Below are 22,061 nucleotides of genomic sequence, written 5' to 3'. Positions count from 1 at the left end.
AGTTCACTACATTTAATGTCTAAGCTACAGTTGAAGCACAGCCTTCCAAAGAGGTGCAGCAATTGCTCTTCCTCTAAGCACACTGCCTTGTCTTGATCCAAAAGAAACCTGTCTGATTGCAATCACATACATTTTGGATTTGTCGAAAACCTATAAAGACATTGACTCACACACTTAACATTTTGGAAATTCCCTGTGTCATCACAGCGGATTTCACAGGCGTCCTCATTGGTACAAAAGTTATCTGTGGAGGGCAATTAAAGAGGCTGTAAACGGTGGCATCTAAACGTACCATGATCAAAATGTGTTGGGCTGGATGTGCTGGCAGATCCAGCCAATAGCACAGACACATGGAAAAGGGGCAAGAATGCCGCCGCCGCCGCCGCCGCCGCCTCCTCTAGTTGCCATGGTGAGGGAGGAGGAGGTGAAGTGTGTGGAGATACAGACATTATAGGTAAAGTATAAGGAGACTGAATTATCATTCAGCAGGTGGCACTGATGCTGTGTCACCAGCACCAAGTAATGAGTGTTGTTGGCCTTCCTGCACACACAGGGAGGACAATAATCACCCATCAGCCACCTTCCTCTGCCCAGCAGGTAAAATAACTCACACTGTTGATTAACTTGTCAGGTCAGTGGCCATGTGAACCCCGGAAATATAACAACTCTGGCAGTTTGATCACAGGTTGAATAGGCTGAGTTGATATATGCTGTGGCCTAAGGACGGGACACAAAATGGAAATAAGCCCCCTTTATTCAATATCGATTTACATTTTATATAAAAATTACTTACATTTAATACATTTCTTCAAAATACAAGCAGCCAAACAACATACAAATCAAATACAAAATTATAAAATTTCTTATATTTATCATCTTCCTTTTCTGAATTAACAGATGTGTTTATAATAACTCTTAATGACCTTTTTATAGCTGTGGTAAATCTCTTCCTTGTCTACATCTTTAATGCATCTGTTGATATATGAGACCTAGAAAAATATGGTATTCAGTATCTGTCTTTTCAGTGTACAGTACAAGATCTGGGAATCTGGTCGGAGAACATTCAAGGTGGGCTTCAATCTCTTTCACCAAAAGATAAGTTCATGTGGTATATTAATGCAGAAACAGGGCAGATGGAGCTGCAAATCCACGGAAATCGAAAGACCTTTGAAATGACATATCGTGTGAGAAAAGATCATGTTGATAGTATGGCATTCACTGGAAATCCAGTCAGCAGATCCGTCAGGTATCGAGGAGAAAAAAAAGAAAGACAAAATTTAAAAAATATCAAGCTTCACTGCTCAATTGTGAAGCTCTCTGGTCCGTACGTCATATGACGTGTGAAAAAAGCAAAAAAAAAGAAAAGCCATAGAACCAACCCACTTAACTCTTCTCTACGATACAAACATTTGTTCAGAAAAATTGAGCCAACCTGCCTTCATTACCGTCACAAAACGACACACTGTCCATATTCCACTTAAACTAGAAACAGGTATGGGTACAAATTCTAGCAGTGCTGTTTAAGGTTTAAACTGTGCACAAGTGTGGCTTATGTGTTAATAAAGTTTTTGCAAATCAGCAGCTTTACTTCAGTGTCATACAGTATACCGTATAGCGCTGTATAACTTATGTTTGACAAACATTAGAAAGCAAACAGTAAATGGAAAATAAATCTCTTCAGCACATCAACAAGGACTGTATGCTGATACTAAACCAGTAAAACGTAAGAGCCTCATAGGAATTAGAAAAATTATCGTTTCCTTCTTCATATTATATATTGTACACTGTGGTAAAAAAGAAGTACAAAGTGTAAAGTTAGGCTATGCGGCGGTTTCATGAATTGTCCCCTCTAGTTTCTTTGGGAGTAGCTCTCTCCTCTCGTCAATACTGATGACTGGCTTCCGGCAGTTTTGCCCGTCGATATAGATCTTTGCATACACTGGGTTGGAGTAGTTCATTGGCTGTAAAGGAAGGAAAGAAGATGGAAAAAAAACCACATATTTATTCATATAAATGACTTTAGAACAGTGGGAGACTTAAAGCTGCATTAATACATTTTAGGTTGTTGTTTTGGAATACAACATCTGTTGGAACACAAAGTTATTGGGGCAAAAATGTTAATAAAAGCCAGCAAGTACGGAACAGCATCATCATTTATCTGGAGACGTGTTGTGAAAGTCCAATATTCACTCTTCTTTTAGCTCTGTTTTGGTCTCGACCAACTCATGAGAAAAACATATGGCTGCTAAATAATTCACTATATTCACTGCTGTTGCCGTTTAGTGCAGGTAGCGTAAAGTCGGTTTACCAGAGCTGCCTGCTGCGTCTGCAGACACGGTTGATAAGAGCAGACAAGTTTGCAAAAACAATGAGTTAAAAGAGACTAAAAAGCTCTGTAGAGCTGAGCTCTGTAACTGCAGAGATAATTCCATGTTGGTTCATCATCACGAGCAACCTCCTGTTTTTACATTACACAAGGTCATTTTGAGCTAATGTTAATATAAGAAAATATTGATTAGTGCAGCTTTAAGTAAAGTCCACTGTGAATATCAAGGTTTAAAAAAGTGTCTGAGTTTAACTCTAAGGCAGTACAAAGAAAAGCACAAGACAACATGCATGCATACTGTATTAGAGGATTGTTATTTAACAAAGCAAAAGTACAGTAACAGACAGCAGCATGCAGGAAGAAGCCAGTTTAAACATAAATCCATGCAAGCCCAATGTCTACATTGTAAAGTTTATAACATTCGTAGCTTTTAACACTTCTTTGACATTAGGAATATATTTAAAGTGGCAAAAGACAACTTTTGAACCCCCACCAGGAAAAAAAAAACAAGAAATATATTCAGATATATTATATTGTATGAACCACTAGGGTTTTATGCAAATGAATGTGCGATGACTTCTCCAATATACAAATAAGCATGCAACGTTATCTGACACATTTTAGTTAGCTAGTTCTATCTACTTTAATTGGAAAAGAGTTGGAAACACTGCAGGACACACTGCATTTAGTTTTCCACAGTTACTTAGGTTGTAACATATATTATATAATGCCTACAATATCTCTTTGGTAACTAGGGATAGCTAACAATAGCTACGGGGGGAAACTAAACGCTATCCTCTTGTCATTGTGTCATTATTCTACAGACATTTCATTGTGCAATTTATATTTACTTCATAATGATAAGTTAAAGTAAGAAAACTTGTCTTTTGCCACTTTAGTTGCTGATCTTAAGAAATGATGCAGGTAACAGCTTTAGATTGTGGAGGTTACCCTAACTCACTTTGGACTTATTAACATTGGGTACAGGTAATCCTTTCAACGTGTTTAAAATGTTTGCCAGGTAACTGCAACTGTGAACACTGCTTGGCTACATGAGGTGGAATTTGTTTTCTGGAGGGTAAACACATAGTGAAGTTTGGAAAATTCACCTGTCCAGGGATTACCTCCTTGGGCACAGATTTCATGCCCAAGGTTTGCGGGTCACTGGATTTAACACACCAGCCCTGCAACACAACAGGCACCACCGCTGTTTACAGTGCAAAGTTAAATTCACCAACATAGCTAACACCAAACAGTGTGATGCATAATACAGCACGGCCATCTACTTCTAATTGTTGGTTATTTTACTTCTGCTGAACTCAAAATAGGACTGCACTGAAGTAAAGAAGTAGGATGTTGTAGGAGACCAAGAGAGTGTTGTGGAATACAGAAGCTGGTTTAGATTCAAGCCAGTGTGCCTCTGTTGAAAAAAAACAGCCAGATTGGACTGAGAATAGCAGATGTCAAAGTTGGCAGGGCAAGAAGCAATAACATTAAGCTTGAAGCTCTAGCAGGTGAGCGATATAACAACATCAGTGAAGGTGTTATGATTCATTTGATATGCTGAGTGTTAGTGTGAGGTTGAGGATCATGAACAGAATAAATCACAAGCCAGATGAAATGTCCTCTTGGTTCATGGCACCTGGACATTCCTGCACACTACTGTAGACAGCTTTTACTAAATCTCTACAGAACCTGATGTAATTCCATTTGATTTATCCCAACACATGACAACACAGTATCACAGTTCTTGGAGCATTTAAATAGATCATTTTTTTTCAGGTTACACAAAGTGTGTTGTACACACTCATGTACATTCTTGAAACACAGACAACTTTGCAGGATCAGTAGCGGCTGATGGACAGGGTGTCAGTATTTGTATGATTGAGATGCTGGTGCAGCAGTGACGCTCCTGCAACACATTTGATAATTAGCAGGTGTGATAAGGATTGGCATCAATCAAGGCCAATCAAATCAGCTCCTCCTCTCCTTTTTCAAGCACTGTGCTATGTATCAAGGCTGTGTAAGAGGACATGATTGCATATGACTAATCAAATATGAGATACTTGAAAAATTATATACACTGCAATTGTTTTGCATATGTTCCTAAATTGAATACAATTTCTGAAAATAGTGGAATTCTTGTCACAATGAGTCCTGAGCATACTAATTCACACAATAGGTAGTCTGTTTACGGGGTTCATTTTGGGTCTTTTCATAAATGACAACATATGGATAATAAAATGCATATTTTTATATAAGTCATTGGTAGCCAACATTTGTTTGGACTGAAACCAGCGCCAAGCTGTGGTTTAAAAGCCTATTTGCCCTACTGTTTTCTCTTTCAATTTTCCCTTTCATTACTTTATATCTATGTAACAAATATGTATATATGTCAATTTGATGTTAATCTGCAAGAGAAATATAGAAATAGAATCATCTTTAATAATCATCTGCTTATAGTAAACAATTTGACCCAAACGTGATCACTTAAAATCCACTTTGTCAATAAAGAATACACATGGTATAGTATAAAATATGTCTAGTATACAGTTAATGGCTAAATAGACACTGTATATCAATCATATAACATAAATAATCATATAGATCAATAGATCATATCAATAGATTAGAGTGTATGATTAATCTATAAAGTGACTTGATCGTATCATTAAATTGATCAAGCATATAGCATTAACAAAAACGTGTGGAAAGGTATTTGTGTTTAAAAATATATTATAGCTGTGAGCTAAACAGACATTTCTCAGAGTATTTTATGATATAAAAGATAAAGATAATATACTTTGATATAACGATAAAAGTTTATTTTTAACACTGAATAATTTGACACGTATTAATAATGAAGACAACATGAAACATATTGTGAAAAGGATCTTGTACACTTCTTTAGTTAAAATGAGAAACTGAGCACAAATACAGTATTTGTCATCGTGGCAGCAAAACGCTGCTGTAATGTTGTACTGCATCAAACAACCACAGAGCTAAGACAACAAACATTACATTTGCTTGTCAGGCAGATGTAACGCTTTAGCTTGAGTAGTTATTTTGGTTAGTTTAATATTGAGCTCATGAAGCCAACCTTGTGAGGGTCCAGCGTGAAGTTGGGTCGCAGGAGGCTGCCTGCGTCAGCATGGTTGTCATGGTCCACTTCATACATGTTATATGACGGGTTTCCAATCTCCACGTTTATCACTCCGTTTGTCATTGGCTGCCTCTGCACACGTTTTCCCCTGAAGTGTGCGGAGCCAGGAATCATTAACATGACACTCAACATGCAGGTCAACATGTTGTACAGCTTTGTACGGCTCCACCCAACAAATCACATAATAATACTTGGCAAACTTGGAGTACATATCTTTGCTGGATAATAATCAGAGTTAGTGCAGATGTCAGGTGTTCTGCTGAACATGTTGAAACAAACAACTTTTCATTTATAAAGCAACGATGTCAATTCATCTTCAAAGCTGTGTAGTGTTGGATCTCTCATCAGCTGTTGCTGCTTAGAAGCCTCTTTGTTTTTTTAATTTAATTTCTTTACTTAAGGACTTACCTTTGTTTCCGTCTGCAGATGTAAACACCTGCTACCACCATCACAATCAAGATAACCAGCAGGACCAGAGGCACAATGATAGCTATGCTCCCTGAGAGACAGACAGAGGAGAGATGTTGTAGAGAGATGAGAAACGATTGAAAGGAGCCCAGATGGGCTCTGATAGTGACACACTATATGTAACCATGCCTGGCTGTGGCTTAAAAAAACAACATTTCTTTCCCTTTGGCTTGGTTGACTGAACACTTCACTCTATTTTAGAACTGCTATCCATTACATACGGGCTATACAGTTATATTTAAGTTAAAACGTAGATTCTATAAAGACCATTTCATTTTGAACCCCTATAAAAATCTTAGTTAGAAATGAGGAACTAGTAGAAGCCTAGACTGCAATATGATATGTAGAGCAGACAGAACAGTGAAACTAAACTGTGATGGGCCGACAACAGCAGCTCCTCTAACTCAAACAAGGTAAACCTGCTCAGTGGAGGGCTTTTCTGTTCAAATACTGAAAACTGGCTAGCTTGGATGGATTTCAGGAATTATTTAGTTAGGATGCCAATCAGGACCAAGTCCAAAGTTCAAGTAATTATTCGAGTGAAATGCAAAGGGGACGCTGCAGAAATAATATATACATTATTCATACAGGAACTTGTAAGGTTTTATAATAATCATTTCCGAATACTTACCTCCTCTGGTATTGTCTGATCTGCTGCTTTTAGGGGCGGGTCTCTCACACTGTGTTCCTGCCCAATTGGCTGAACATCTGAAGGAGGTCAAAAGAGAGTAAAAATAAACTACCATTAGAATATTAGTTTACACAGCATAAAAACTGCTGAGAAAACACCTTTACAAGATGAAGTACATTATGATGTGACCGTGGCTTACATATACAACACATTATGATTCAGTCTTGGTATGGAGTGCTTTGATCCAAACACAAACAAAACACCACCTGGAGAGAGAGCACTATGTATATACATGTTGTGTCCACAAAACAGTGTGTGTGTGTGCGTGTGTGTGTGTGTGTGTCTGTGTGTGTGTGTGTGAATTTACATGTTGAATATTCAGTGTGGAAAAATATTAAAGGAAGACAGCGGGACAACAAGTCGTCATCTCATTTGTGTTCCAATGGGATCCGATGGGTGTGATGTATGACCCTTGTTAAAGAAGGTGATATCTAATTTCACACGACTGACGCAGATGGGTCTGTAAAGCATGAGTGATCTGGTGGGTGCGACTGGATGATGGCGGAATGAAATTACTCTAAATTACATGCACTCTAAGAATCGGAACACCAGGCTATCAAAAAATAATAATAGGAATGCAGCCCCATACATACGGTAAATGAATTACGCCCTTGTTGAGAGAAATGTCACAGCAACATGAATTGTAATGAAAAATTGGGAGCAACAGAGAGTTTGATCTCCTATGGGAGGCATATACAATGAAATGACTAATTCCATAACAAACAAATAAATTATCTTAAACTGTGGTGAAGGCATTAAAGATAAACACTGATTGCTGATGAGATGTTCAGCCTAGTAAGTTGTACGCATATGTGATGACTGGTCAGTAACGAACATATTCAACTTGCCATCATGCAAAGGTTGCAAATGCACAGACTGAAGCTCACGTCACACAGACGGTGTCATGTTGTCCCCCCACCCTGATTCCTGTGTGCATGAGATGGGTGGATGGGTGGCAGTGAGGGACAGCAAAGGTACAGTCAAGTAGCAACTGATAATGTAACAAGTGCCACATCAGCTAATACCTGTTCAGCATATAATATCAAGAGTAAACAATGAGCTCTAGGTAAAATATGTTAGTTTAACAAAAATAAGAACATTGAAAATTCTTAATTTGTGCCTAACTGCTGCTACTAATAACATAATAATTACATTGATGTACAATTTTGGGGAATGTGGGGATTATGCTTACGCTGTCCAACGGTAACAAAATATGCCGACCAACATCTTTAAAGCTTACTAACGTATCTCGGTGACATCCTGCTTAAATAATGGTTACCTAAATTAATACATTTAAAAATGTTAAGAACACAAACGTGATGTAATAATAAAAATAAAGCTACTAAATGTCAATTTATAAAGTCATCCTAAGGAAATAAGGAATTTTATTTTGTCATGAGAGATAAAATAAGTGAGTGAGAACCCATTTTCTCTCCCGTTCAAATGCAAAGCTGTGAGTGTTGCTGGTGAAAGGGCGAGCAAAAGCTCAAAGAGCAACACAGTGTTTGACAACATCTTCACAAGCTTTCTAATTACAGCGAGTTAGCTAATCTGTCATCACTGGAGCCACGCCAGGACAGGGAAGTGTGAATAAACATATTTCAATCTAAATAGGAACTCAAATAGTCAAAATTTACTAAGGACACACTCCAGTCCAAATGGCTGAAAATAATGACAAATTAAGATGCAGAGGAGTCCAAAAAGAACTAAATGTGATCATAATCTAGTGAAATAATCATATCATTACACTTTCTTTCAGTTTGCTATTTTCAACCTATTCTAGGTGACTTTTTGGCAAGTCATTATGTAATTACACTTATTACATGATAAGTTGCTACAAGGCAGCACTGTGACAAAGAGCCCATACAGTATACTGGACTGAGGCTGAAATGGAGCCAAATGGAGTTAGGGTGGTGGTGTGGACAAAAGGGGTGAGTGGTCTCTGAATACAGCTGGAGAGGTGAGAAGGACCTACTTGCAGCGTGGTTTGTTAAGAGCTGTTAATGTGCACATCCCCTCATTCTGACAGAAGTAATCGCAGGGGTTGGCCAGCTCATCACAACGTTGGTTCTTGAACCCTGACGTGCAGCTGCAAAACATTGTGTTGGGAGTGATAAAAGGGCCCAGAGAATGTATATTGTTGAACTGTTTGTTGCTTGATGAATATAGACTGACACTGTAATCCCTTCAAGAAGCTTCAGTCATAAAATAGAGTCAATGTTGTGTCTGCATCAAGCAAATTAGCAAAATAAATAATAAGAACACAAATCCATATCACTGCTGAGGAGGACATCTGCAAGAGAAGAGTCTGTTACAGTGGTCACACCTCTGAGATGTGTATTTTCTTGAGCAACAGAGATTTTTTGGTCAATTGATAAGCAAAAAATGAAGCAACGCAAAAACAAAATGTTATTTTCACTCAATTGCAGCTGAGGATGGCAAAAATTATATATATACATATATATAAATTCAAAATGTTTAAGATGTTTAAAATATGCAATCATATATTGTATAGTGAATATAACATCCTAGCACAAATACATAAAACAGGAAACACAATCATACTATAATGTCAAGTGGAGGGTTGTACATTTTTTTTGAAGTTTTGTACCCAAATGTTTGAGGACTGGGGGCCTTTTCACACCTCAAAGTCCAAACCAAGGTTTGTGTTTTTGATAAATTGTTTACACTTGATCCGGTTAGTTTTGGTTTCACACTGCAATTACGCCAGCTCACTAAAGAACTATATTTGACATATCTACGTCCTGTTGTCATCACCTACGTGATACATAGACACTTATCAGTTATTTCTTTGTGACGCCAAAGATAAACATTATAAGAAATAAAATGCTGCGTAACCTTCTGTCAGTCACTGGAATTTGATTTCCCCACGTGGGTCACTGATGATGCAGGATGAAAATTGTCAGTGTGTATAACTTACTCCTCTTGGTTTGTTTGTAAAAAGTCAGTGTGACCAGGAACCGGACCAAGACTAAAATGCAACAATGTATCATTTCCCATTGGGCCGGATCAGATTAACAACACTACAGGTGAGACAGCAACATTAAAAAAAGATAATAGGAAAAATAATCCAGACAGTGAGAAAGACATCAAAATCCTTTGGACATGGATTACTATATCTAAATTACAACACTAAAACCATATTATGTCATTGAATTTGAGAGGAATATGGGACCATGTACAAATTGAGGTCCATTGGATTCTGTTTGCCATTCTTGCAAAGATGTCCTTAAAATGTACTGTCAAAGTTTTCTGAAAAGATTGTTTTTCAGGAATAGAATAATAGAAAATGTCAAAGTGACACATAAACATTGTGCCAACATCTTTTCATCTGAAAAAAAACCCGAAATCCTTCTGTTGTGCACACATAGTCTAAAGCCAGCGTCTCAGCTACAGCATCACAGATAAGTTATACCGTAGATTGAAATACTGTTGTGGTTCACAACAGACTGATGTAAGTGTATTGATCTAACTGGCCAACACATTTGCTGAAGTAAGTGAGATTTTCTGCATTGTAGGAGAGAAAAAGAGCTATTGTAAAGTTTAAATACTTTTCAAGAAGAATACCTAAATATTTCCCAGTGAATAATGTTGAGGGCTTGGGTGTTTACCATAGCTGTCTCGACTCTGCATTTTGAGAATCTCTTTAACCTTTTTCAGTGTTTAATGCAAGAATTAAATTTACAATTGAAGCAGTTCTGCAATTCTTTTGCTTTGGGAAGGCTTGATGAAATATGCATTTACTCAGAGTATTAAGGGCAAACATCATGATTTCTTGACACAGACATATCCATCATCTCGCATAATCTCTGGTCTTTGCAGCAAATAATAAACCACATTATCAAGATCTGTTAACCTCATCGAATAAGATGGGATCATTTGCATAGAAATTGATTCTATCCCTAGGAATTTGTGAGTGATGACCGAGAATTTAAATTTAACTACAGTGGACAATGGGCAGTTTAAAAAATAGAGAGTTTGGCTTTTGAAATGGATTTCCAATTTCCTCCTTGAAGAGATTCTTAACATAGCACTGCATATGATTATAGTTGAGGTGGTATTAATCTATGGGGCAGCGCTTTGAGTAGTATTTCACAATAATTCCCTCAGGTCTGCCAGCCAAGCTTTTGTCTGTTACAAGTTTTTGCCGTTGGATTTCATGGCATCTTATGCCACTGACATATAACTCAGCTTCTTTCTTTTTTAGAACCTCTAAAACCTACTACTGAAGAGAGTCAGAGAGGCCTGACATCAGCTCTTAACTGTGAGGAGGAACAGTGTTATATGTTCAGAAAGCTTTGAAGGGGCTTTGAAACCATTTTTATCTGCCTAAAAACCTTAAGCCCCAGTGAGGTGTCACAGCATAAGATGGCGTACTAGCACTCACCCCCCTGCTGGGCCATGGCCTCCACATAGTGACATCAAACCTTCCCTCAACTTAAGGATTTCTTTCCAGAGGAAGACATCTATCTTGTTCTCCAAGCAGGGAAATGGTACCCCTTGGTGATTTTCAGTGTTGCTTCTAAGGCCAAGCTTTCTGGGGCACTGAGCCAGCATTTGAATGGAAACAGTGAGAGTGTGAATAATAGTGGAGAACATTCATTTTTCCCCCACTTTCCTTCACCCATTAAGCAGTGACTTACTGACAGAAAGGCAGGTTGGTGTCGGGGTCCAGGTGACAGGTGCCTCCATTGTAGCAATATCCGTCACACAGCTGACAGCTCGGTGCTATTCTGCCATTAGTGCAACTGAAGGGTGAAGAAATAATGGATGGTAGCAACAAGCAGAAAACTACACTTTTACAAAAAGAAAATGAGTCAGTGGTGGTTCTGTCAAACATATACATAATTCATATAAAGCAGAAGAGTACACCTAGTTTCTAACTCATTGACATTACCAGAACCTAAATTGCTGTAGGGTGTGTGGCCCAATACACATTTCAGATTTAATCAAATCAATTAATTCAGCCTGTAGCCTGCGGATACAGCAACCTGAGACCTGAGGATACACTGTAGAACTAATGTTTCTCTATAAATGAAGAGGACTATGAAGACTTAGCATTATAGCAAAAGGGATGAGGGACAAGAAAAGTGAGCAGATAACCAAGCACTCACTTGCAAACCACATCTCCTGTATCCTCGTTAATGAGGCAGGGAGCTCCATGGCATCGAAGACACTTGTCCACCTCGCACTTGTTTCCCTCAAACCTGGTGGGACACACACACTCCACATATCCGCTACTGGATAGCGTGCAGGCCTTGGAGTTCACACAGTAGTGATGACAGATGTCTGTTCCACACAGAGAGATAAAGAAAGAGAGAGATAGGGTAATGTGTAATGAGAAACTGGGAACATAGTTTAAGCTGGTTTGATTGGAATTGTACAGGCGTTTAATGGGACTAAATTATCCACATCAAATGACATCTTAGCCCCAGATGAAAGCATATCACCCCTTGGGCAAGCAATGGTAGGAACATACTAATGACGTGCAGTTGAAATTGTTTTCCCACAACTCGTTATAACAAAGCAATGCACAACAAAATACATTATCACTTCAGCACAGAAAAACCCAAATGCTGTTTGATGGTAGTATTTTGATTTTGTTTATCTGCACATAGAGGCCAATGTAGTGTTTGGGGAAAGAAAATACTTTAGATTTTTTTCTTTGTTCCACAGTCTATGTGTGAACTTTGAATTGCTTAGTTCTATAGATTTTATGCAGCATAACGGAATTCAAATCAATGCTTTGTTGTGACTTTTCTTGCAATTAGAACTGAAAGGCTTAAGTCAAGCATATGGAGGCCAAGTGCATGACAATAATAATGTTGTGTGTTTGCCGCCACCAAGCAATGGGCACAGGACTCACGGTAAAGACAACGGTCCCCAGTATATTCTGCCATACAACGGCACACTGGCTGGTTCCCCTGAGTGACGTCGCATGTCCCCCCATTTAAACAGTAGTTGTCACAAATCCTCCGCTCACAGAAAGGCCCTGAGAAACCAACAGCGCAGCGGCATGTAGGCTTACCTGGACAAAGACAGAGAAGGAATGATTAAAAAAGCAGTACAAGACCAAAACCAACAATGCAGTGATCCCACTAACAAGTATTGTATGTGTATCCGGGTTCTGATATATATTATTCCTCAGTGCCATAGACCACCATTGTTGTCCCAAAACTATTATATACTTACAACACATTAATGCACATACACCATTGCATTGGATGACATGTCCCATTCTGTCCCATGATCTCACATACTGCTGCTTTATGTACTCTCTAGCACTTATGGCCGAAAATAGTCCCCCAACAAATGCACTTCCCTGTTTGAGTAAAAGGCCCAGCTGTATTGCAAAATGCAAACAATTAAACTACATAGTTGTGACCTGTTTAAAGAAAACAAACATTTCTACAAAGTAATATTAGCATATGACTTTCGCTTAGGCTATCTATAGGTCAATCGTAGTTACATGTTGTATGGAAATGATACTTTCATAGTCATCCAAGACAAGTGGTAAATAGAAGCAGTAAAAAAAACATTCAGTACTACGCTAAGAGTAAAGGCAAAGACCTATCCTTCCATACATAATTTTTTGACACATATTCATGTATGGGTCAAGGTGACCGCAGATTGGCACCTATGAAAAGAAACTACGGTGCCCTTTGTCCCAGTTATGCCCCCTAAGTCCATCCCAAATCATTCACAGGCCAGACATAATATGCATATTATTCCTCCAGTGTATTCTAGGTCTGCCCACGCTTTTCTCGCTTGTCAGACACGTCTGGAATATCTCTAACAGGGAGGCGTTCAAGAAGCATCCTAATAAGGTGACCTCAAGTGAATTCAACATGAGGGAGTGGTGGTTCTACTTAATGTTTTTTTTCATAGTTTTAGTTTTACAATAAGTGTTTACAGCCTTTTTTATTATACGTACATATTCTTATATTTCACACTTGAGAGAAAAGGCCACCTCTTTATCAGGTAGCAACCTCCCCCGAAATAAAAGTCTCCGTATTATGGATCAGATAAATCTGAACCGTTAACACCCCTCAAGTGATTGCCAGTACAGCAATATTGTTTGGTCTAAAACCACATGACAATTTAATCAAATCATTAACGGTCACATGTGATTTATGTGTAAATTCTCTGTAAATGTTTGATGACCGTGATTACACTAAGGCCAAAGGTTCATTTACAAAGAAGGTTTTATGCTGTGACCCCAGACACCCTGCAAAAAAATAAAACTTGCTCTGGGGTCTTGTATGCAACATCCAATGTTCATATCCATCTGGGGACCTGTGCTGTGTGTTCACCCTTCCTCTAGCTCTGTGCAATGCTGTGCTGGTAGTGTGCAGGGGATTTATCAGATTTCTTCGCCTGACAACAGCCGCATGCTGTGGCTGAAAATGAGGTTGATAAGAGCGGTGAGAATGAACCAAACGAGCTGAGGGGAACTTTAGAGTAGGTTAATCATTTATACACATATAGCCATTTGACACACCATTAGTATAAAAAGATTATTCGCAACTTTAGGTGAGAGTCGAAACATAGACTGATATAGATCAGTAAATAGAGGCTCAGCTTTGTATTCACCACAATGGTCAGACACACAATCTAGTTGCTGCCGGAATTATTCTTACCCGCTCATAATCCATTTTAGCCTTAGTTGTGAACATGACCCTGAGATATAAGTAGAAATGCAAACCACAAGTTTGTGAAATTTTGGTTTATAAGCATTTTAGAAACTCTACTTCTATATGAGCTTTGTGCTGCGCCCCACTGCACTGTTGAAGTGGAATGAGTGTGACTTAGTAGTAGTAACATATTATCAGCAGGTTTGTAATGTTTTAATCAAATCAACTCTTCATATTCCCTCCAAAAACAGGGCATTCTCCACCAGGACATGGCTGGTTTAAGGGATGTTAAAAAAAAGACAACAATTGTCGCTGTTCTGGCGCAACTGCTTGCATAGTATACAACCAAGTTGCCACGGATAGGGTCACACCTATCACACTACTCGGCAATTTCACACTCCACCACTCTGTGGCTGAGATAATCTGGGTTTGAAATGTCTAAGAGAAAATCATTCTGCCTCCAGTCACTTCTCTATTAACTTCAATGGCTGTTGGGGTTTTAAGCTTTCTACACAGGCACTACTTTTAATCTCTAAAAAGGCGAAAAAATGAAGCTTTACCACTTACGTAAAGGCTCACAAAAAGTTGTTTTTTTCAAATGGGCTAAAACTACACCTTTGTTTTAGATGTATTATACATTTCTGGATTGTTACACTCAAAAGTATATACATATTGTGAAGAAAGAAATAACCTTAAATATTTTGATGGATTTCTGTATATTTCCACCTACTGCAGGACAACTAACAGTTTAGAGACACACTGATCTGACATGTAAATAAATCTTGTGTTTGGACAATTATGGCCCCTTTTGTCAGAAACAATGAAATTGTGGCAAAGTGGTAAACATGTTATGATTATTAAGGTATTTTGCTCTTCTGAACTTTGAGTTTATTTACTTTAAAGCATGGCTTTTTCCATGTTTCAGAATTTTCTGTATACACAGTATTTTGTTCACCCATTAATGTCATAAAAGCAACAACAGTTGTGTGTCTATGGTTTAAGTATGTGTTTTGTAGCCAAAAGTTCCATTAGAGTGTAGGTAAAGTTTAAGGGACAGGAGAGCAGGGATTCAATGACACCTTGTGTTTTTATAGATGCAACTGGAAAATGTCCAGCTTCTAATTGATTGTGAAGTTGCCTACAGTCCCTTTTTTATCACCAAAGCAGGGACTTTAGGAAACCCATTTGACTGTCTTTACTCCCTCGCTCATCTTTGGTCGGTCATTTAGACTGATATTTTTATAGCTCAAAGACAAGAAAACAAATCAAGTTTCTAAAACATGCACAACACATATTCCAACACTTTCATTTTCCTGTCAGCTGTCCACTATAAATAGGAATACAATACATCATCTAGTATGTCGGACTACAGCGCTTGTGAATAAACAAAAAATAAGACTGATTGACACCAATAGAAGCCTTTTATTCAGTCCTGAGGCCCTCCTGCAGTGTTCCCACAGCACACAACATGATTCCTATGTATGATGACAGACAGACTCCATTTCATGTTATGAGCAACAGTGATTATCCTGGCTTCTGTTTATGTCACATAAAGCCATTTTAATAATCAAAACATAATTTTAAATTTCTTTAAAACATTTCTTTTAAGTATCAGTTTACTTCCTGTTGGGTGTACGTGTTTTCAAAAGGCCAAAAGAAAAACAAACATATTTTAATCTATGCTTTAAAAAACCCAGTGGGGAGTTTAAAATGTCCTAATTGAAAAAATAAACACTTTTTCAAAACCATTCACATTAAAAAATCAAAAGTCCACATTTTGTATATCTAACTGTTTGACATAACTGCTGTGACTCACTCAAACATGCTGCTTGGTCTCTCATTTTATTTACTGGATGTCATTCAAAGAATACATCTTTAATAATTTCAAACCATTTGGATAGAGCTCTGCCATTAAAAAACATTTATGTGGGAACACAAACCACATTTTTTGTAACAGGGCAAATGCTCTGGTGAATCTCTTACTTTTATGACAAATGCAAATGGGTTTGTTGTGGGTAATTGCTATGATTGGAAGATGATGTACAGGCCTGTAAATCAATGATAGCATATTTAATAGGGCTGTTCATCCTGATTCAATTCCACCGCTGACATCTCAGCATATACATTCGCTAAATTGCGGGACAGAAATGGTTGTTCCAGAAACCATGAAAGCATGAAAGAAGACCTCGACATGGAAGAAGGTTGACATTCGATGTTTGCTCGATAGGAGCATCAATAACAAAAAACTGCTCAACTGGCAGATGTAACGTGGCAAAATGTGAGCTGAAGTGAGAAAGTTTAAAGGAAGACAAATGTGGTTGAATGCCATCAAGCAGGGGGGTTGGAAATATCTGTCTGTGGAGGCAGCAGGGTTTCTCAGTAAGTTTGGTCTTTCCAGAGCTGAATATTAAGGATTACAACACAAGAACCATCTATTTATACATAGAGGGTGGCCTATATTTTACTGAGGATAATATCACAAATTATTGATGAATATACTGCATGTAAACATAGTGGTTGACACAAAGTAACACCTGTGAAATATAATGCCAGTGCAGGGAGAAATCAGACTGCAGATGTTGTTTCGGCAGTATATGTTGAACTAGACTTACCCAGGGGTGAGCCCATGCAGGTTCCTCCATTTAGGCAGTAGTCTGTACAGTGGTTGACCTCACAGCGCTCCCCTGAAAAGTCGGGCCAGCAGTAGCACCTCCAGTCTCCTTTCTCATTGGCTAAGCAGCGGCCTCCATTCTCGCAGATGGGACGGCACAGTTCACCTTCACAACATCAAAGCCCATATCGCTTACTGTGCAGTGGTGTGTAGCAGTCAATCACATCAAACAGTGCTATGCTGCTAATGTCAGACAGCAGCAACCATAGAGGTGCAAACCGGAATTTTTAAATGGATGAACAAAACTTTGCGCAGGAGGGGGGCTTTGTTCAACCTCAACCCACTTCAAATCCTCACAATGAAGTGTGTTTGGATCCAGGCTATGAAGAAATATGGATGTCTGCTCATATTAAATTTGTGTGCTGTATTTTGACACGTTTCCAATTCTGTTTAGAGTCTTCAATGCATATCGAAATATGGTCAAAGTGACAACTGCTTCTGTTTATCACATCACAAGCAAGGGGTTCTATCTTTCACCATTATAGCTGCTCCTAAATCATACAACAAGTCATCCTAACTATGACATGAAGATGTAAGTTAGGCCTACCTGAGATGATGGTATCACTACAAGTGCCATTGACCAGCACCTTCCCCTCTGGACAGGTACATCTGGCACCCGTTGGGTTGAGCAGACACATGAAATCACAAGACATTCTCAGGCATGGATTTGATGCTGTGGAGAAAGTAAAAAAAAAGAGCCAAGAAGAGAATCTGTCAGTATGGCTTGTTTGTTCTGTTTAAGAGTAGACCTATTTACAAAAAGTGTTTTAATTTCCGTTTTGAAGACCAGTGTTTTCTTGAAAGCCAAAGAGACACAAGCATGTGAACAACTTCACTAAGACCTCTTCTCCAGATTGAATAAGCAACGATCGTGAAACGCGCTAAGAATTTCCCATTGTCTGATTGATTCGTGGAACTCTGAAGTGCTCTACCTGAAGTGCATTTCTTGCTGCTGCTTTCAGTCAAAGACATTTTAACATCTAGTGTAAAAGCACTCTTTAAAATTAATGTCTGAATTAAGCAACACAAAGCATCAAACAGAGCGCTCAAGAGGCCAACTCTGTCCAAACTACAGGTGCATTACACAAGAAAGAAAAGAAAAATGGTTTAAAAACAACATGGCTCAAATGGAAATGTATATATGGTGGTGATGGCCTAGTGGTACGAATACAACACCATAAGGTCAATACCAGGGCTGCCACCATTGTGCCCCTGAGCAAGTTACTGAGTTGCTCCAGGGAGACTGTCCCTGTAGTTAGTTCACTGTAAGTCTGGATAAGAGCGTCCGCTAAATAATAATAATAAGCTTTATTTGTATAACCTTTCATACAAAGTGCTTCACAGCAAATACATAACAATTTGTACAAAATTAGACAGAATAAGAGCATTTACAGTACAATAATCACAGTGTTGATGTAAATGAGTCTGAAAAATAGTATGAAATCAGAGCCATATTTTGAAAGCATGAGATCAACAATGGGCCCCTGTGGCCTTTCAACTGGTTTACTCCCTTTGACTGTTTACATATACAGCGTCAACCTCTTTATTGACCTATTAACGATTGAAACACAGACGTCCCTGCGAGTCCAGATCGTTTTTTCTCCAATAATATTCTTTAATCTTTCACTTTTCCAGTAATTGTGTAAAGAACATGAAACACATTTGTCAGATAAACTTCCTCTTTTCCCTGTGGTAACACAGTCTATTTGATCTCAGGTGCATGACCTGTAATGTATATTCAAAGTTGGAAGGATATAATTATGTCTACCCACTTTATGTCTCTGACTAGTCATTAATGGTTGCACAGTGCACAGTATACTGTATACTACTAAAAATAATCAGTGCTCCGATTTCTTACACAAGGATGAAAGCACAGAACAAATCTAAATGGTTGTTAGGGTTTTGCTGAAGATATCAGGCTTCCATGTCATAGCTTTTTGCAGGATGTGCACATCTTCTGCCCACACACTTCACACTACACTCTACACACTGCACACTGCACACTACACACTACACGGCTGGCCTAATGAGTCTTTGGGGAATGGAACAGCTGCCCTTTAAGTGAAAAACTGACCAAGACTGAGCTGTCTGATGTTCTATAACCATTAACACCAGAGATGTAACAAATAACTGAAGTTGGTCTACTACGTAAAGAAAATGAGAGGATGGTTGCTTGTATTGATTTACTGTGTCTCAGGAAACAGATGGGTGTTTTTTTATGTCGCACGTCTGAAACAGTAACACGCCTCAGCCTTAACCAACCTTACAGAGCATGTGTTGTTTAAATTATGTATTATTGAACCAATAGGTGACATTAAAATAGATAGTATGCATTTGTTATGCATTTTACACCACTAATTAATTGTGTTTAATTATTATGACAGTAAATTCTTTTACACCCAATAATCATACACCTTAACTATACCGTATGTACTAAACAGTGGATTGCCTTGTGAGCTATACTCAGAATAGGCTTGGCTGCAGTTCTCCTTCAGTGTTTTCTCTGGCCCAAAGTGACCTTCCTCACATTATGTACACAAACAAGACTTCAATGACACATTTCTAAGGTTAAGTTTTTAAGTATTGGTTAAAGTTTTTATTTTTCAAACTGGAAAAATAAAGCCTTTTTACTTTTAGGTCTGGACTCCACAATCGCCCTCTAACACCCACACAGTGACACACAACCCAGACGCCATTCAGTCAATGAATCCCTTACAAAACTAATCTTTTAATCATCCCAGTAACTGTTCATGATGGCCTTCAACCAATCCTCTCCTTATGCACCTCGTACAATTTCCTTTTATTAGTGTCTCATATACACAGTAAGGTGTACCGTGGCTTTCCTTGACTGACATTCTCCAGTTTTTATATGACAAGGTTATTCTTTATTGTTATTTATTCTTTTGACGGTGACACGCCACATTCATTAAAACATATGTGGTTGGTCTCACGGTCAAATGTTACATATGTGCCTATTTCATTCATTGATCACTGTTAAATACTGTGTGCAGGTTCAGTATGTAAATAGACTAGAAAGAAGAAACATATTTTCAATCCGTCATGCATAAGAAATGACAATGAAAATGAGAACCTAACTTTTCCTAAAACTAAAACAAAGTAAAAATAAAAATAAAACAGTATTTCCAAGAAACTAAAATTAAGAATACACCTTGAATACAAAACATAACAATGTAGGATTCAAATGAAATGAAATCAATGAAGAAATGTAGAATGTAAAACTATAATCCTCCTGCTCTTATCTCTTTAATTCCTCAAAATAAATGTTATGTTTCCTAATACTTGAAAAAAGAGACTGATAAGATAACTTACCATCTTGCTGTTTGTAACGATGGGAGATCAAAACATTAGTGGGCTTCTCCATCCCCAAATTGAGAAATTCCACCGACTGTTTGCCGTACTTGTGGATCTTGAAGACCTCATGTTTCAGTCCAGTTCCGTAGATGTAATCTTCAAATATATCAATTCTGTATGGTTGAGAAATTCCTGAAAATCAAGGCAGAGAAAGCAGAAACATCTTTTCAGAACACTTTCAGCCTTAGGATATTGAAAGTCCATATCCTGTGGCAGATACAAGAAAGCAAGGACGTGCCGCGTGGGCAGATCTCAACACACGTTGTTTTGAAACTTTCCCTTCTGAGACACAAAAGCAGTGATATTGTTGCAATTATTTGATAAAAACAACAAGAGTAAAGCAAAGCGCACCATGAATAGTATGTGTTTGAAAGAACAAGTTGTGCTTTGTTTTTCAGCACACTTGTTGTTTACCGTGTTTCTCACTGATTGTCACCAGAGGGTCCGAGCCATCCAATCTCATGCTCCCTATCTGTGAGAGCTCGGGATCTGCCCAGTATAATCGCTGGTTGAAGTAATCAATGGCCAGGCCTGTGGGAGGATGAAGGGAAGAGATTTATTTACCTGACAAATTGCACAGGGATCATCATGGAATCCCTCAATGCAGGAGACCTTCAGGTCAGAATAGTTAGAGCAGATGAACACAATGTGGACACAGAATTTCTCATGTTTCTATCTCCCTCTGGCTGTTTGTATTCAATATTTGTTTTTGCTTGTTTCAAAATAGCATAGTTTATCTACTATCTTGGCGTGCTTACATTGCAATTTCATATCAGCGACTCACTTTTACCTTCTCCCAAAAGTCTGACTGGATAATTGAGCAGCTGGCCGGGGTGTTTAAGTAGGTTTGCGTTTTTCCAGAGATGATGAATTCCTCTTTCTGTGACCAAGACAGAGCGTGGGTCCCTTAAATTAAAGGAGGCCAAAGTAGCTCTTCAGAACTAGATCAGCACTGAGTGCCTCCCTATAGACACACCAACCCATTCCGAGTGGCTACAAGTATTCTTTACTTATGCAGTGTATGTGTGGAATCTAAACACATAAATATTAAGTTTTAGAGTAGTATGTGGGTCATAACATACTGTATACCGTGGAACCTGATGACACTTGTTCCTATGGGCCTCCATTAGGCATTACAGCCAATGCAACTAATGTCATTTAATGATATATACAACTAGAAAGCAGGTTCCATCTTTCTGTGGCATTTCTTTAATTGAAAGTTTAAACTTCCTTATTTGTGTAGTATTAGCTAACTAGGTTGTCAGCCAATTGAATATACAGTGCTTTGTATATTCAGTGGCTTGTTATGAAGTACAGGGACCTGCAGTGCATGAAATATGTCATCATGGTTTCATTACTCCCTCCTATGTGCTTGCGACGGGAATAAAATATGGCAGACATGTTTATTCACAGCCATGTGGCTGTGAATAAACATGTCTGCCATATTTTATTTATGGTACATACGTATGTCAATTATTCCTCTGTGCAAGGATAAATAATTAAATATATAAGGACATATTTTAAAATGTAGGTTTTTGTCAAGACGGTTCAACTGGAAGATTGAAGTATTCCAACTTGAAAAGGCAAAACAAACTGTTTCTGTTAACAACATTAATTCATGTTATTTAATTGTTCCTTTTCCCTTTTCATACACTGTATATTAAAAGGCAGAATTTCATTTCTTCTGGCATCACTCTACCACTCTCAACATTAGG

The 22,061-nt window shown here is 38.2% G+C and overlaps 1 protein-coding gene across 1 annotated transcript in view; it reads right to left on the bottom strand.

Annotated features, from left to right (window-relative positions):
* Positions 1 to 736: 736 nt before the first annotated feature.
* Positions 737 to 22,061, bottom strand: part of lrp1bb (low density lipoprotein receptor-related protein 1Bb) — a 239,276-nt gene continuing 217,951 nt past the window's right edge. Inside the window, exons 81-93 of the mRNA XM_029459353.1 lie at positions 20,761 to 20,877; positions 20,305 to 20,478; positions 17,522 to 17,647; positions 16,916 to 17,080; positions 12,536 to 12,697; positions 11,784 to 11,958; positions 11,313 to 11,417; positions 8,624 to 8,737; positions 6,589 to 6,665; positions 5,898 to 5,988; positions 5,427 to 5,577; positions 3,436 to 3,510; positions 737 to 1,961 (exon numbers count right to left, since the gene is read on the bottom strand). Coding sequence (XP_029315213.1) covers positions 1,821 to 1,961; positions 3,436 to 3,510; positions 5,427 to 5,577; positions 5,898 to 5,988; positions 6,589 to 6,665; positions 8,624 to 8,737; positions 11,313 to 11,417; positions 11,784 to 11,958; positions 12,536 to 12,697; positions 16,916 to 17,080; positions 17,522 to 17,647; positions 20,305 to 20,478; positions 20,761 to 20,877 — 1,673 coding nt within the window. The 3' untranslated portion in view covers positions 737 to 1,820. The remainder of the gene's footprint in view (positions 1,962 to 3,435; positions 3,511 to 5,426; positions 5,578 to 5,897; positions 5,989 to 6,588; positions 6,666 to 8,623; positions 8,738 to 11,312; positions 11,418 to 11,783; positions 11,959 to 12,535; positions 12,698 to 16,915; positions 17,081 to 17,521; positions 17,648 to 20,304; positions 20,479 to 20,760; positions 20,878 to 22,061) is intronic.

This window comes from Cottoperca gobio, chromosome 21 (genome assembly GCF_900634415.1).
Source record: "Cottoperca gobio chromosome 21, fCotGob3.1, whole genome shotgun sequence".
NCBI classification, from domain to species: domain Eukaryota; kingdom Metazoa; phylum Chordata; class Actinopteri; order Perciformes; family Bovichtidae; genus Cottoperca; species Cottoperca gobio.
This window is presented reverse-complemented; position numbering and strand designations above follow the sequence as displayed.